The sequence below is a fragment of the Tubulanus polymorphus genome, chromosome 1 (assembly GCF_964204645.1).
Source record: "Tubulanus polymorphus chromosome 1, tnTubPoly1.2, whole genome shotgun sequence".
Classification (NCBI taxonomy): Eukaryota; Metazoa; Nemertea; class Palaeonemertea; order Tubulaniformes; family Tubulanidae; genus Tubulanus; species Tubulanus polymorphus.
In genome coordinates this window covers 1,037,267-1,054,836 of record NC_134025.1, presented here as the reverse complement: position 1 = coordinate 1,054,836, position 17,570 = coordinate 1,037,267, and the positions used below count along the sequence as shown (strand labels likewise).

At 37.8% G+C, this 17,570-nt stretch overlaps 2 protein-coding genes across 4 annotated transcripts; one reads left to right on the top strand and one right to left on the bottom strand.

Moving 5' to 3' along the window:
• The first annotated feature begins 1,443 nt into the window (after positions 1-1,443).
• LOC141914854 (uncharacterized) lies at positions 1,444-4,194 on the top strand. Of its 2 annotated transcripts, none has more exons than XM_074806179.1 (3): positions 1,444-2,355; positions 2,649-2,718; positions 3,798-4,194. In XM_074806179.1, the coding sequence occupies exons 1-3, from the start codon at positions 1,501-1,503 to the stop codon at positions 3,881-3,883; spliced, it is 1,011 nt and encodes a 336-aa protein (XP_074662280.1). In that variant the 5' UTR covers positions 1,444-1,500; the 3' UTR covers positions 3,884-4,194. The 2 variants fall into 2 exon arrangements, with proteins under 2 accessions (XP_074662280.1, XP_074662279.1); XM_074806178.1 differs by having other exon boundaries at positions 3,795-4,194.
• A 7,331-nt stretch (positions 4,195-11,525) lies between these two features.
• On the bottom strand, positions 11,526-17,267 carry LOC141914881 (ras-related and estrogen-regulated growth inhibitor-like). Of its 2 annotated transcripts, XM_074806215.1 has the most exons (7): positions 17,238-17,267; positions 17,047-17,096; positions 15,715-15,900; positions 13,220-13,276; positions 13,040-13,113; positions 12,482-12,695; positions 11,526-11,967 (listed from the first exon to the last, which is right to left on the bottom strand). In XM_074806215.1, exons 3-7 carry the CDS (start codon positions 15,851-15,853, stop codon positions 11,798-11,800), a joined length of 654 nt encoding a protein of 217 aa, XP_074662316.1. In that variant the 5' UTR covers positions 15,854-15,900; positions 17,047-17,096; positions 17,238-17,267; the 3' UTR covers positions 11,526-11,797. The 2 variants fall into 2 exon arrangements, with proteins under 2 accessions (XP_074662316.1, XP_074662315.1); XM_074806214.1 differs by lacking the exons at positions 17,047-17,096; positions 17,238-17,267 and adding an exon at positions 16,362-16,584.
• Positions 17,268-17,570: the final 303 nt, after the last annotated feature.

Genomic DNA, 17,570 nt, shown 5'->3' with positions numbered 1-17,570 from the left:
GTTAAGTATCTGTCCGCAGCTGTTTTTACTGGTCTTTCAGCACCAAATATTACCTTTGTTTTAGAACTGTGAAATTCCATGTGAATTTCCAAGTAAGAAATGTGGCTTTCCACCGCGATGACGACAGTCACTCCTAAAATGTTCTACGTAATAGAGTGAAAACTAATAATCAAAATCTGAATATTGGAAGAAATGTGGCTACTTTTTAACTTTTAATAACGTTTTAACAAGTCGTACTAAATTTTCTTTCTTTTTTTCAATTTCATGGAGATTCACATTTTTTGAAAAATACCGCTGAATAAATGACGACAATGATTTTGTCGACTCAACACGATATTAATGGTTCCGCTAATTAAAAACCGCAGTTAAACACAATCTCGTCTATTAATTAGTACTCGATTTGACAGATGTAAAAACACGTATCCTGTGTAGAGGTGAACTATGTTACAAATATGAAATCCAGATGTTTAAATGGTTTAAACTGTTGCGATGCTAATACACCGGTGATCACTTCTCAGTTTCTGGGCTACTTTCAATGTTTACATAGGTTACATTCATTATCACTAAATCCTCTCGTTAAGATCAGTCACTCAACGTATTTTATCGCATACTTAGTCGGAATCAAATTTGGGATTTGAATTCATATGAGTTTTAAACAACTCAGTTTATCCTTGGAGTATTCAGTCCATTACTCCAAGGTTTATCCGACTACGAAATGAATTTGCTGAGTAAATTTATTCTGAAATTATTAACACTTTTCTGTGTAGACATTTCGAAGATAATTCGGAAAATATTCTGTCGAAAATATTATTTTATAGATCAGTTGTGAAATCGGCGAAAAAGCAAAGAAAGAGTTGAGAGGTTTTAGGAGCTTGAACATTGTTTGTAATGAAAACAATGGTCAATTTGGTTGATCACCTGGTGTCTGAAGGGTAAACACCGAAGGTAAGCATTGATCAGTTATTTCTCATAACAACTCGGATTATCTGGTTGTCATGGAAGCGTGTCAGTCAATAAACTAGCCGAACCGGGATCATCTTCTGATTGACCAACATTTCACTTCAACCGTGAAAAAAAGAAACGTCATTCTGAAAATGGATTTGCTGTTTCGCGCATCTGCCGATATTTTCAGCTCTTCGCGCAAATCTGAAACATTTTCCCAAAACAATAAAATTGTAAATAAACTTCCCAAACATTTGTTTGTTTTATGTTTATTTTGACTTTTTGCCTCGAAGCGTAGAAATATTTCACAGCTTATGCCGCACTAGCAGCGCCTGTTAGTGCTAACAGCTTCCGAGAGGGTGGAGTTATATAATTTGATTGACAAGATGTTTATTCAGACTCTAAATTTCAATAGAAAATTCCTTAAAATTAACATTTACAGAGTAATAGCGATAGGAACACACCTTAAACTGCGCATTACAAACCGGTGTAGATATTGTACACAGGAATTTCACATCGGGACAGAAGAGAAAGTTTTCAGCTTGAACTAAAAGAAAGATGGCCGTGGATATAACAGGTTGGAGATACGGACCGGTTAGTGATATGAGTTGCGGGCCTGCTGCTGGTGCTGCCGAGGGCTATAACTCGCCTGCCGCAGCTAGTTTTGCGGAATGTAGGTTGAATAGTTTCACCCCGACTGTGATAACGAACCACCATCATCATCATCATTATCAGAATTCATTCGTCTCCGACACAGCGCCGTATTTTACAGCGAATTCGTCATATATACCGCATCCGTTTCAACCGGTATCGCACGACCCGAGACCGCTGTCACCTCTACCGCCACCTCCAGCGTTAATCGACGTCAAATCTGCGTCGTTCGTGACGTCATCCGTTAATCGGCACAAATCACGTAAACGTAACGTAAAGAAAGACAAACTCCCGCCGCTGATTATGAAAGAAAAGAGAAAAGATTCCGCGGAAGAAGATGAGACTACGGCGAATGATGACGATTTAGAGGATAAAAGCGACGATGAAGAGGTAAATAAGAAAAACGAAGAATGCAAGTTTCAGCACGTATTAGCGCCCGGTTCACAGGGAGGCAAATGTCTGTTATGGGCGTGTAAAGCGTGCAAGCGTAAAACAGTAGCAGTTGACCGTCGAAAAGCGGCGACAATGAGAGAAAGACGTCGATTAACTAAAGTGAATGAAGCGTTCGACGCGTTAAAACGACGCACGTGCGCAAACCCGAATCAAAGACTTCCGAAAATAGAGATTCTACGAAGCGCCATCGAATACATCGAGAATTTGGAAGAATTATTACAAACGAATTGTATCGAAAAAGATGAAAATAGTTTCGGCGCAAGAAACAGAAGAAAATTAACGGCTTCGTCCGGGTTTTATCATTTACCGGTAAGTGTTGAGTGAGTCCTCGCTGCGGGGTCGTGCAAACCTGAACCGTTTCTGTCACGGAGCTTCAACAGTCCTATAGTCGTCAGACAATTTAAAAATGTATGAATACAATGAATATACTTATCTTGATGGAATTTCTTTACCTTCTGAAGCTCGATAAAATCAAGTAAAAGCTCGACAAATTACTGTCTTTGACGCCGGGTTAATACAGCTCATCTTCAACTAAACTCACTGTTGCAATTTAGATAATTTTCAGTTGATAAATTCGTAGTTTTTTTTGTGATTCATTTCAGTATTCATCGGAAAATTTAGTTTATACAGAAAGAGCGAATATAACTGATGTAATGACCAAAACGCAACAAGGTTCGTATCAGCAATTTCATGAAAAAAAATGACAAAAAAACAATCATGAATAAGTTATTTGATGCCTTGGAACAGAATTGGTTTGTTTCAGGATAGACTGATGCGTTGTTTGAAGAAATGTGCATAAGTTTCATGGGCTGAATTAGGGGTCATTATTGTAACTGGATAATATTGATAAAATCCGTGGACTCAGACTAAAAACCCTCCTCCTGACAATATCATTGAAATGATGGTCCAAAAGTCATCCGTAGAGTTGTTATCCTATCAATAGCATTGATACTGATTATCATACTGATAAATTACGCGATGTTATCTTGTAAAAGATAAGAGAAAGAGGGAGAGTCTTAACGCTTGGATTATGATACCTTTGAGGTAGAAAGTTAACCAAGAATGACATATTAGCGGCAACTGTTCTAAACTAAACACGCATAACGCTTCTAACACACGAGTAGACATAAACACGTTTTAACAGTTGTTCTGTTTGCACACGTTTTATGTCATCACACTATTACACGTCCCGATGCGCCATTTCTAATTATGCTTCAAACCTTTCTTATTAATAGCATATGATATTGCTATAGGTTGAAACTAGATACCTTAACCGTAACATCGTTTACGCGTGGCTGCGATCACCAGAATATGAACTATATCATATATATATATATATATATATATATATATATATATATATATATATATATATATATATATATATATATATATATATATATATATATATATATATATATATATATATATATATATATATTGCATCAAGGTTAAAGTGATTTTTTTCGGAACTGATTCTTGGATATTTCCAAATTTCTTTAAATCACTTAGATTTCAGGACCCGGTTCCATAGTAAACGCATTGAAAATGAACTAATCGAAAGCTCTAGAATCTAAAGTAAACTGACAACCGCAGAATTAAGTCCTGAGCCCTCAGCATTCATGAAATAAAACCGAATACATTTCGCTGAAGGTCTATTCCAATTTATTTACTGAAATATTGTTAAGTTATTTGTATGGCTATGTTTTTTTTTAGTTTTTGTAATGTGTTTGTATATATATTTTCAGTAGAATATGACACGGACCAGACGAGCAGTTTGAACAGTTTATCATTGATTGTTGATAATATCAGACCTGCGGATCAGACGCAACTCTGACGACACGAACTACTGACACTCCAATCTATTAAATAAAACCGGCTTTAAATTGAATACAATTGAGTGTTTTTACAATATAGGAACTAAAATACAGTCAAACTCAGCTTAAATCATCGAATAAGTCGTCAAAGTACTGAAGTCATCAACACAATGACCGTCACATTCATGGCTGCTTAACCGAGTTTGACTCGATTTGTTTTATATCATAGAAATAAGTGCAATAATCGAAGACATTAGATTTGAACTAAGATTGATGTTTGTTTGTTTGTCCGAGTGATCTGTATCTGTTAAAAATCTATTAAATAAAAATAACCCGTGTGTACTTTGAACTCTGTTGATATCTTCTGTGTTTATTTTGAGGTTCCTTTTCGACGACGGTTTTCATTGATCTGAGAACATTTTGTTAATGTCAAAATCCTAACGGAGACTCAGCATCATCGAGAATAAGTGGTACTGCGCGGGTTGCCGTTATTGAATATACCGTGTTCGTGTGTAAACTAATCCGCTACGTTAATCCTGTTTAATCCGGTGGATTATCGGTATGTCTGTAGCGTTTAACTGGTCTATAATACGTTCCATTATCGGTTACACGGTGATTATAGTTCTCCCGTTGTGACATGTGCTGCTTGCGATGATCTTTCATTTCAGTTCAGTCCAGGATTAGGACAAAAACCGATTCCGAGGACAGAATGAATTCTATCCGTGCAGAATAAGCTTCACCCAGCCGAAATAGTTACACAATATTGAGCTGAACAAAACATGCATGACTTAATGATTTAAGTGAAAAATGAGTTCTTAAAGCACTCGCTAGGTAAAAGCACCTTACAGCTAATTGTCAGGATATACGTAGATAAGGACTATAAGGATATGTTCTTTATTCCAAAATGGAAATTTGAGACTAAGTCAGTTACTATAACCATCAAAATAACCCGTACACCAGGTCAGAGCTCGAACCTGGAACCCACGGTGTACCAGCCGAGCATACTAACCACTAGACCATCGACCACTCGTGACAGACTGAGTTCGCAGTGTGGTCATTGTGATGACATGCGTTTAGGCCAATCAGGTGTGGTGGGTACATCCGCTATCCGCTATGAGTGTCTTGGAATAAGTTAGGGATTTCTAATCGTAAAGTAGCACTAAATGCCGAATCAAGTCGAGATTCCAGTGAGGATTCCGCTTTGGCACTAAACGAAGATCCACCAGGTATCGCTAGTGTACATTCGTACGATATTCTCGGCTAAAACTCCGATTGAAAGTAAATTAAAATTGATTTTCGAGTTATCCTATTGATTCGTTCGCCATCTAGCGGGATGCTGATGCAGTACGAAGCGGGTTTCTGACGATTCATTCTATGAATACATTGACTGGTCTGTTGACTGCGACTACTGAATCTAATAGTTTATTCATCTGATTGAATGTATTACTAGGAGTATTTGAGCGAGGTGTTGGGCACGGTCCTGTGTATCCGGTGTATCCAGCCTTCCTTGTATCCGCGTATTTCCTGTAACTGGATACCGAACTGTAAGCCCGGTTCAGTAATCGCGGCGACGACTCGCCAGGACTCGGCTGATCAAACTCTTTATTCCTATCACGAATTTGAGTTTTCGACTTTTTCAACCCTAGATTCAAAGATTTGTCTAAAATGAAATTCGTCTCTTCGCGTTTCAGCGTCAGAATCGATTTCTGTAATTTACCGAATAATGAAACTGGGATCATATTTTTAAAATTTCTGTCCGTTTTTAAAGTGAATTTATGTGAATTTCCCCTTGAACCTGGCGGAGGGATACCGCGTATTGTTTCTGTTTTCAGTAATGAATTATTCGGCAAACGCCTATACGCACTACATTCACGACGCGTAGATATATCCGGTGCACAGACACGTGATGAGTTATAAGTCGCCGGTCTATTTACGGCGGAGTGATTGCTGTCGATTCGCAGTAGATCACTTTTTGTCGTTTCTTCATCGCAAAAATATTTAACGTTCGGGCGAAAATATGTGTTCAAATAAAAGTTGTCTGGTTTTTTTCCAGGTTTGTCCAGGAAATTCTTCCAGCTGTAAAAACTCTTTTGTCTTGTTCTCGGTCTGCTGTCCAATGTCGGTCTGCTGTCCAATGTCGGTCTGCTGTCCAATGTCCGTTTGCTGTCCAATGTCGGTCTGCTGTCCAATGTCGGTCTGTTCAGTTTGTTTAGTCCTGGGTTTGTAAGAGATCTAACGAATGAATTGCGGGGTTGTTGAGTCCGGGGTGAATTCGGTGGGACCAGAACGTCTTCGTTCATAAATGCGAATCTAGGTGTCGAGGTGACGCTGGTCCTATTTGACCCCGGCTGCTGCTGCTGCTGCTGCTGCTGCTGCTGCTGTTGATGATGATCTGTTATCAAAGGACTGATTTTACCATCTGATGATTGAATTCTAGGTTTCCACGTATCTGCTTCGTCCGGTAGACTAAAGTGTACAACTCGAGGAGATTCTCTTGGTGTAGGTGGCGTCGCGGTCGACATCTCCTTAAACATTTACTACCGAATGACACAAACCGCTAAAACACAACCCGAGCTTTAGATTCTCAATTTCTTCAGTCCTAAAATTGAAAAACAAAACACAACATATATTTCCATGAGCAAAATTCTAAATCTCATATGTAAGACATCGTACGCAGAGCCGTATTTAACTCGAGTCATTGAACTGAATTAAAACACTTGAAATCATTTATTTTATCGAATCAATATTTGAATCCTGTGAAACAAATCGGTAACAATTCTCTACATATAAACGACACTAAATCGAGGCTGAAAAGCGTGAAAATAAAAAATTGAAAACCTATTTCACTCTTCACAAAGGCAGCACTAAAATATACATAACAAGAGTGAAAGTCACGAAATCGGTGACCAACACGCGACCGACAAATTCTATAGATCTTACTCGATTCCTGTTTGAATCTCTATTTACTGATATAAATTGTTGTCATGTTTGACTTTCTTAGCAGCGAATTTATTTTCCATATATATTTACTTTTAGTGCATCGAATAAATAGCCTTTTTATTCGTTTAATTCTGGTCAATTATTGATCTTTAACGATTGCTTTCATTCCATAACTGATGAAAATAGCTGTTTTATAGTCAGCTGCTGTTTAGTTACCAGTTCGAGCAGCAGCAGCGGCGGCAGCAGCAGCAGCAGCAGGCTGTAGCAATATCCGATATCCATAGAAAATAAACTCAAGGGAAAATGAAACATCGCACCGTGTTATTCACGCTTCAAGAGATATTCATCAATTTCAGATTAATAATTTCTGCGGAAGGGGAACATACCTGTGGGTTTTAATAGTAAGAAGAGAAAATATGTAAAAAAAATCTCCTACAGAAATCTAATTAATACAGTGCGTGAATCCACCAAAAAACAATGCGCCTAATACAAGCCCTGCTCTAATGTCTAACCTGACCAATCATCCAGAGACGGAATTCGTGTAAGAATAAAATACGTCTATTATAACTGATATTTTTAATTAAAGATTTACTTACTTTTATGACGGCAGAGCTTAGAAAACATTCGCCATAAATTTCCGAAATACATGTAGTTATGTCTCCACTTCATTGAGAAACTAATTTAGAAGTTTTTTTTTTCCTGTATGCTAATACGTATGTTGAAGTATTGTATTGTACTCACCGCCGTTCACAGAATGTTCTTTATCAGAACCGTCGTTTCACACGGAACTGTCAACGTCTTCAGACATAAATCTGCCACAGATTTCAAAACGAACGAAACGTCTCTCATTCTCAGGTATTCAAAATAACGTCTCAGTTTTACGGCTAAGCGATTTACATTGAATCCTATGAACTTCCTTTGGTGTACTCGGTCAAAGCAAGACTTTCAACTTTTTACTTTTAATATATAATCGCTTTGGTCGAATAAAGGTTTGTTTACATTTAAACGCATAAAAATATCCCATACACGATCCTCAGTGGGCGCTAATGGAAAACCATTTACGACCAATTGATTCAAAGTGGGAATTTATTCCTGAAATTATGGACACAAGAAGAGCCCGACTCGACGTTACACCGCGCAGTACTTGAACAGCGGTGGTGGTAAACATATTGGCTCGACAAATACAAGTCACCTTGTACACATAGCGTGGTATCAAATTTCCAAATGTCATCTCTCCTATACGTACAATGGGTTTAGACCGCAGTATCGGTCGCTGTTTCGACGAACAATTCTTTAAGAAACGTTGAATTAATGTAGTGAAATTTTAATGAAGTCTCCAGTGTAAATTAATATTAATGATTCTTTTAAAAGGCGCATAAATGATTGGATGTAAAATGTTCAGTCAAATTGCTACATCCGGGCATGTTTGTGACGGGATTGTATCTTAGCAACGCGTTGCTATGTATCTGTCAGACGAAACCAGTTCATTCCTAGAAGCAGGGGTGACCGGAATAACTGATAGACAGGGAGACAAGTCGAAGGACGTCGCGGGCAGTGACAGGTCACAGCAAAGCGATCAAAACCCGATCGCTAAACCAGGCCATACAGGACCAATGTCAGCATGACAACTGTGGTACCAATATCTCGAACTTATATATCAAGTGATCTCTTTAGTCCGTCTCAAAAACAAAGAGTCACGATACCTACAATCGGGTAAGCTATTTAGAAATACGTAATCCTTTTTAAAATCCTAAGACCATGGTGGATTTTTGAGAAATGTTGATTTGAATCTACTGCCCAAGACTCCTATGTATTGTGGTCTCTTACGTGAAATATCAAAATGATTATGAAATTCTCAACGTTGTAGAGTTCAAGAAATAAAATTACCACCGGTTGGAGGTAAAACCTGGGAAGAGAATATCACCACGTACGGCGGTATCGGAGCGCTACCGTTTGTGGGTAAAGTGAAAACTAAAGATTTACTCGTTTCCAGAAGCCATCGCCACTTCGGCAGCGCATTCGCCACCTAGTGAGTAATTCACGCAAATCACTGCTGAAGTTTAGAGGATTACTAACTAAAGTGTTATTAAATGGGTTTTACATAGTTTAACAGTGAAAATAAGCATCTTATCTGCAAAACTATTAATAAATTGATATTGAAAAACTATTTCATTGGACATCATACTACTTACCGTCTATCGCGCGTGGAAGGTTTTACAAGGTTATCAAAATGTGTACCTTAAAATCTTCTGTAAAATACACATTATAACGTATAGATGGTATGAGATGGTTTGTTTGTGATCTATTGATTTCTAATAGCTTTGGAGATTATTTTATATCATCATAGTTTTGAATATCATATAAAACTACCGAAGGGTTTGCTAATTACAGGGTTTGCTAATTACATCTTCTCTTTGGTTTTAATTTCTAGCCGGGCCGATATTCAACCTCAAAATCTGACATCATTGAAAAAGTCCTCCTGTAGATTGAACGACCAGTTGTATGTATCAAACTCCTGTATTAGGACGAAAAACATTCAAAATGAGGATTTTGTAGAATTTTCATCGAATGTATCTTTGTTTTTTATAGGTTGCCTGCTGTCTTCAAAACGGTTATTGAGTAAGTATAATGGGTTTTAGTGACACTAGGGGGCATTGCTGTCGAATCAGGGGCCAAATCGATGCAAGACTTATTAAAACTTGATGACATGAACTTTAGCTAATTTATGGTCTGATCTGATATTTTTCAGTCATAAATCTTGTAAACAGGATCCGATATTAGACAATAACGCGTATGTAACTCATAAACCAAAGTTTGAAGTTTTTCCACGTCACAAACCGCTGCGAACTGACTCAAAATCAGGTAAAAACAAAATCAGGACATTTTTCATTTCATTGAAGGTTTCTTCATTTCATTGTCGGTTCTTCTCTTATCAATCTGTTCTAGGAATGTTTGAATTGTGTGAGACCACCAGACAAGCTTTATCTGACTACCATGAGAAAGTCTACGCTATACCCAGATACGCTCAGATATTTACCGACCATTCTGACGTCATCAAGAAAAAACTTATACCAAAATCAACAAAACCGGTTAGATATATCATGAAATCATTGCAACCAGAAACTGATCCAAAACCGGACAAACCCACTGCGGAGAAGTTGCCTAATGTCACGAATCAGAAGAAAACGGTTCGGTTTTCTGACGATTTCAAGGAAGGACCTTGCTGGCCACCGAGTAAAAGTTATGAAATCGGTCTCAGATACAGATTGTGCGAACACGACGGAAAATTCGCATTAAAAACCGACTCGAAATGCACTCGACCATCGTGTGTTATCTGTAGGCGAAAAGACGCCGTCGAGTCGAGGCGCAAACTGGACGAACAAGAGAGTATTAAAAAACAGGAAGTTTTAGAAAAAAGGAGAGTCGCGGAGCAATGCGTCGCTGAGCAACGTGAATATTTTTGTAAACAATGTCAGGGTGGAGATCACCAATGTTGGTCGTTACAACTTCACAGGGTTAATCAACCGCCCTTTAATCTGTATCAACTTACTGACGGAGTGGTTTGCACTTGTAAACTTTGTAAAGAAATTCACGAGGATTACGTTAACTCCAGACGAATATTCAATACGGAACCTTTACATTACGACCCGGAGCCTGCTTTCAAACAAGACGTTATTGTATCAACAAAACCACTACCAACATCAGCTACGTCTCCTACTGTTGGAAATATAGAAGCGAAATTTGAAGATTCAACTATCGAAAAATCATTGCCGTTTTTAGATGTGGAGCATTTGAAATGTCCTCGCGTGCCATTCCCGGAGAATCCGTTATACGCGAATCAAACAGGTCCTACATATCTTCCGCCGATATCACTAGCGGACTGCGTCAGTGATCCTAATGACAGAATCCCTCTTAAATTAGGATTGAGATACAAAACGGAGGCTTATAAAAGGTACGTTTTATTTTGCCACCATGGTTTTTAACTTCAATTTATGAGCATCTAGACCTAGGTATATCAATCCCTTCACAGAAGCATCGTTCGCACCGTTTAAATTTCACTGTGAAGTTTGAACACTGGAAATGGATTAATTTCAAATGGTACTGGCTCCATAATATCAAATAAACACTTTCCCTTGATTCACGTCAAATTCTTTGCGGAATTAGTTTTTTTTTATAAGAAAAAAGTAAGCGTTACTATTGTACGATGTAGTAGATTTTTCCTGAAAGTCGGTTGAACACATGAATCAAGCGGTGTTCAGTGTTTATGAGCGTCTTAAATTTCTTAACATTTCAACGAATGATTAAAAAGTGAAATTTACAACGATACGGATTACAGCTAGTTGTGTGCGAGACGAGTTTAAACGTGTCTCATTTTTATTTTCTATTTCAGATTCCACGCGATGTACCCGGATAACGCGCCTGATTTACGAGAACCGAAAGTTAATAGGAAACGTTACTTTTTCTACGGGTATCACACGAGTGCGTTCAGAGGCTGAGATCTCAGATACAGAGATAGAGAGAGAGTGGGAGAGGGAGAGAGAGGGAGAGAGAGGGAGAGAGAACAGAAGAAAAAAACAACTTCTTACTTTATCGTCTTTTTATTATTTCTAATTCAAGCTCGTTATTGGCGATAACAAACACATATTATTTTCACTATTCTATTTCCACGCATTGATTTGAGAATTAGAGAATAGATAAGGAGTGTGGAGGAGGTGAGGGGTTGAGGGTTGGGGAGTGGAGGGGTGAAGGATTCATATATTATATATACTCTTAAATGCAAATCATCTAAATTCTAAATTTTCTAATATAAAAATAATCTATCATTAAATACAGTTCTCGCTGTCCTCGCATCACTCAGGGGCCTATTATAAATCGTTCAGTCTTACAACCCGTATTCTAAACTGAGAAAGGCGACCTTTTCCAAACTGACCGGACACTAAACCTCCTCAGTAAACCTCATTTTCTTTGACTCAATTCTGTAACGTTTGATGCAGTCATTTCTTGTAGGATAAACCAAATACTCTGTCTAGAAATGTCCTCGAACGCCGCTTGGTGGCGATAGCGTCTCTGCACAGATCACAGAAAGCTGTGTTTACTGATTCTAGACTATCAGAGGCTGACGTTTCAGCGAATAAACATCCGAAATCTGAAGCCAATTTCTCACCTAAAATATATAACGTAACATTACGTGGCATTTTACAGTTAATATTGCTGTTATTATCTGGTAATTTCTGATAATTATGTTGTCATCCTTCTAGGAAGTAAATAGTGTTATTTCATATGAGTAGAACACAACCGGAGCTTATTTTCAATATATTCAATTCATGCTCGAAGTAACTGCGTCGGGGTCGAGCAGAATAAGCCACAATAGTTCGGCCATCAATCGGTGCCGGAGACTCGATGACTTAAGATAAACAGTTGCGACTTAAATCCAAAAAGACTTGTTTCTTCAATTCTAAGACTCGTCTTGAGTTGTTAGATTGGCTATAGACTTAGATCTTAGATTCGACTGAGCAATTGAGGATTTACAAACTTAGAAGTTCTTTTGTAAATCAGTAATTGTGTTTGACCACCGATATGACCACATGGCTGCATGACCTCCATATTGGCCGTTAACGTGTGACCAATATGACGCGTTATAAGGTCACGTGTGTTATCGTATGAACAGGGATTCGTACCTTCTGATTTATCAACTTGTCGAGCGTGTCCCATATCAGACATATTACCGATAATCAACGTCGGTAAAGGATTCGTTGTTTTCTTGATTTCACAGATTTTTCGTCTGTAGTCGGCGACGAGTTCGAACGATCGTCGATTCGTTATAGAATAAACAATGACGAATGAATCGCCCCATCTAATGTGATCTTCTTTCAACGTTCCATCGTCTGGACTCTGTGCAGAATTAACATTTCATGAATTAATTAACATTAATCAGCATTGCATTATATTTCGTATTAAACTATAGACCTTATTTGGCATCGCCAACGACAAAGAATTGATTCGCATTTTTGATTAGTTAAACACGGGGACCCACAGTCCAGGATCCAGTTTCACAAAGTTAGAATTTGGCTCTAGAGTTAGAATAAGTTCATTCCTTATCATTTAACTCTTGAGTCAAATTTGACTGGAGGGCTTCAACGATGAAGGATTCAACGATTTCCAATGAATCATAAACATCACTCAGCAAAATACTGATAACTTCTCGTCTTGGGTCAGCTGGGCCACATGCAACTTACCTCTGATACTGTGTCAATCAACTCTAACAGCACATTTTCATTATCTATCACCGTGTTATGACGATATTTATTTTCTACAAAAACAGAAATTAAAAATTCAATTACCAACTACACCGTTCCAAAACGATTTGGCATTGGACACAATGGAGGGAGGGGGAGTAGGGAGGAGGGGTCTCTTACCGATCGTCGGATCATATTCCCCGATAAATCGCTTCGTCAGAAACCTTACCGTCAGAGCTGTAAAAAACACAATTTAAGAAATCACTGAACAAATAATAGAATCAATTTTTTTCCAATTTCACACGTTTCACACGACACACAAGATACAAGGGTTCGTGTCCTGCTGGTAGAGAACATCCTGGAAGGACAATCAGTCTCATGGCATGTCGCCATTGTCTCGTAATCTCTCTCCAGATGCTACACGTTATCTGGATTGGTTGTCTGGATCCCAAATCTCGTATGACAATAGGTAGATATAGTGGACCCGGCTGGCATTTATCAGTTTGTTCAATGGAGACCTTGTTTTTCCTCTTTAAAAACGTTTTAATAACAGAAATAAATCGTTGAAAATATTTTCCTGTGGATGAGCTACTACTTCGTATCTGATATCAGGTGATATAGTAAGCGAACGAAGGTAGAAATATTTGTGAAGGTTTTACTATTAGTGATATATGGAGGTGAAATGTTTACCAGATTGTACAGGCCGTGCACGGTTAGTACTGGTTTAATCATGTATTGATTAATCACAGATAAAACTGATATCTTATCATCTACATTAACCTATAATACACTGTGTGTGTGTGGTAAACACGTCAGGTGAACCAACCCGACTCGAGGGTAGAACTGTTGAATCGAAAAAAGATATTTTAGGTTTTGAATATCGAAGACAAGTTGAACGGGGAACCGCAAATATCCTGCCAGATGTCGAGCACTTCCTTACGTTGTGAAACTAATTTCATCATCAATCAACTTTAAACTTTAAGTTTTAGGCCCCCGAATCCATACATTATCACAAGACCCACTAAATGTACATCGATTCAATTTCATGTTTCTACTCAGTGTCTGGTGCAGTTTTCAACAATAATCCATTTATATGCGAGAGAAAAATGCAAAAATTTGAACTTAGAAGATCGATAACTCCTCGCCAAACACTGCGGATCCTTGCTGGCTATAAGTGGAATCCTCGATTGCCACAGTAGCGTTGGAGGTTCCCCATTTCTCAACGTTAAGTAAGGTTTCATCAGTATTCTGTTATAATAGCTATAATTACGCTTTAAGTTGTTCCGGTTCAGTAAATCTTTCATCAGATCGATTCATTCAGCTGGCGGTTTGAATAGATTAAGTACTCACGCCGTACACACCCTTTCAACCTTTTAAAATGTTCAATCTCTATTTACAGTTCTATAATTGTTATATATTTCTGTTACTGAAATGTTTCAAATTCCTTGCTTACTTTCTCTATTTATATTCATACACAGAATTAACACATCTCTTTCAGTAATCATTACGTCTAGAGCAGCGTCAGAAATCTTCCGAAAAAAATAGCAGGAAACAATGAGGCGATTCAACCGAAATGTTGTGGACATTGAATGAATATCTATATTTTTACAATCTAATTTTGTAAAAGATTTAAAACAGGTCAACAATTTGCTAGATTGAACTGACATGACGTCACTACCGGTATTCATGAGTTCCAATCGAGCACGTCGCTGATCGTCCCGGTCAGCGTGGCCGCGCGAGTGAGAAGGACGATCGCCTCAGAGGGTGCAGGTTCCCAGATCGAACCATGCCACCTTAATACACCGTGTTCCTAGGTCGCCTCATACGCTCAACTCACTGGTTAGGTTAATTCTTTTCAATGATTGATTATTCATTTTTTCACATCAGCTTACGTCATTCGTACAGTACAAAAACCCGGCATTTTGCTCACAAATAAGTACAGTAAATATTTCAGTATAATTTTGTTGTATTTTCTCTTGTGAACTGGTGACCGCTTCGAGTATGCGGTGAACAAAAGCGACTTGCCAATCATTGAAAACATCAACGCTTGAAAACTAAAAATCGCGGCATGTTGTTTGAAAAGGGATAATTATATATACATTTTACATAGAGAAACTTCAGCGAAAACAAACAGATTTCTCTTAGTAGAAACAGTTGTTGCTTTTCTAATAGGTTCAATATTGTTACCGTACATGAGTAACCCATCTACACTACAACCATTAATCTGAAGTTTCAGTTTAACAATCTTGTTAGTTCGTTACGGGTTTTCACTGTTTGTTTTGTATCTTAAGTCGTTCTATATTGGGAAAAGGAGATTAGATTCTGATTAGTTACTGACGAACCCAGAACTCACTCATTTATGGGACTAGGTCCAGCAGTTGCTCGAACAAATTTAGGTCAGTGGACGACTGACATCGAAACAATCGAAACTACATCTTCCCATTTCCACATTTTGCGGTTAAGTTTGACAATAAAGAGTCTTCGATGTTTTATCTCAAATTCTAACTGGCTCAACGTAGTTAACATTAACAACTGTTTATCTATAGGACTGGGACTGAAGTTGCCCAAAAAGTTGGCCAAAGCATGGACTAAATTGAATTACAGTCACGTGTTACTTTTTGTTTGGAAACAAGGTTCACAGTGTTTAGAAAATACCAGTGATATCAAATACTGACCACTTTTTCCGACTCCTGTTGTCCCCACAACAACGATTTTCAAGACATCAGAAAATGAGGATCGTTTACGTCGTAGAATAGGTCGACTAGCCGAGGACGAGTCGGAACCGGTTTGATTGGAATGAGAGGTTGAATTCATCGTCGACGTCGTCACAAAACCATCATTTCATCGATTAACACGTGAACCTATGAATACAAATACAGTTTTCTTAAGAAAACCCCGTTAAGGTTCCATCAGAACCTGTTATGAGGAAGTGTCTGCGCAGATATGAATGTATAAGTTTATATCAATGACTAAGGAAGTTGAATTCTTTTCTCATACACACCACACATATATAGAGCTAGTGTAGACACATTCAGTGTTAAATAAGATGCAAGAGGATCTTAAACTCATTTCGGTTTTATAACCAATCTAGACTAAGTCTCAGCTCATGCTGGTTCTGAAACCAATCAATCTAATAACAACTTAAGACCAGTCTAAGCTCATCTTGGTTCGCGGACTTGAGAGGATCAAATTGATATCATTGACATTTACGTGAATAAATAAAAAACAAAGATTATTACAAGATTTGGGTTGCGCTGTTAATTATCATAAACCATATCATACATACATCAAATATCATTATGAGCAACGTCAACATACTTACAATATATAACATCAATTATAAACAATATCACCGCTGCGCCTGTTTATTAATTATTGATATCCAGTGATGTAAACTGCGCGATTGATGTTCGTTTTGTCGACAGTTTCAGTAGTTTTATAGACTGTGAATTCTATATACAACAACACTATAGTTATAATAGTTTACTCGTATCACACCACACCACACCATCTCTCACTACAACATCTCTACCACTCTCTCCACCACCACAATCTGAACGTTAGTCGCGGTATTTTTATCCCCTTTCCTCTCTCTCTCCCTCTCTCTCTCCCTCTCTCTCTCTCCCCCTCTATCCTCGCTATAGTATGTAATACATGTTGATGCCGTGTAGTTCGATGTTTTAACTGATTATATCTAATTGTATTTAGGGGCAATTTTAACCCCTTTTTACATCATCATAAATAATATAATCGAGTTGTTTGTATCTCAAGATATACATATATACGGATTAAATAATGCTCTTAATATTCTTATAATAGTGATTTGAGGGTGAAATTATCTGAGGTAAACGTTGATATCAAATAGTTCAATATCTCATATACAATAAAAATCCATTGTCACTCTGATATCTTCTATATACAGCAAATAAGAATATTTCAAGCTGGTAGAATTTTCCCACATTTTTTTCCCTTATTTACATTAATTGTTTATTTCTTTTTGATCTTACCTTTATGATACTCGAGGGTCCTAAATTCTAGCTGGGGTTAATCTAATTCCCTGCGCATAGAACAAACTACATCAGTCAAGTATAGCAGTATAGAAGAGAGAGAGGAGGGTAAGAGATATGGGGAGGCAGAGAGAGAGAGAGGTAGATATGATTTTAATATAGAGAAATCATCGGGTAAGCTATGCATTTACAGGATGTGTGTACATTGCAATCAGTAACTACTGCACGTTTTGATGTTACGTGTGTTGAGTTTCCATACAAGCTGTTAAGGTTAAGATTAGACCCCCATATTTGCTTATGTCGTATGTTCTACGTCCCTATAAGCCGGTGACGCGATGATTCCTAGTACAACCTGTTGCAGTCAAAATCGACAAGTTTGAAAGGGATTTGTCGAAAAATAGATGGCGGGGATTATATTCATCAAAGCGGGAATTTTTGTCACAGTCGTATTTAATGCATTATCCATGAATATAACACAATAGACTCATGATTGTAAATCATTTTGTATTCAATACTGTGATAAT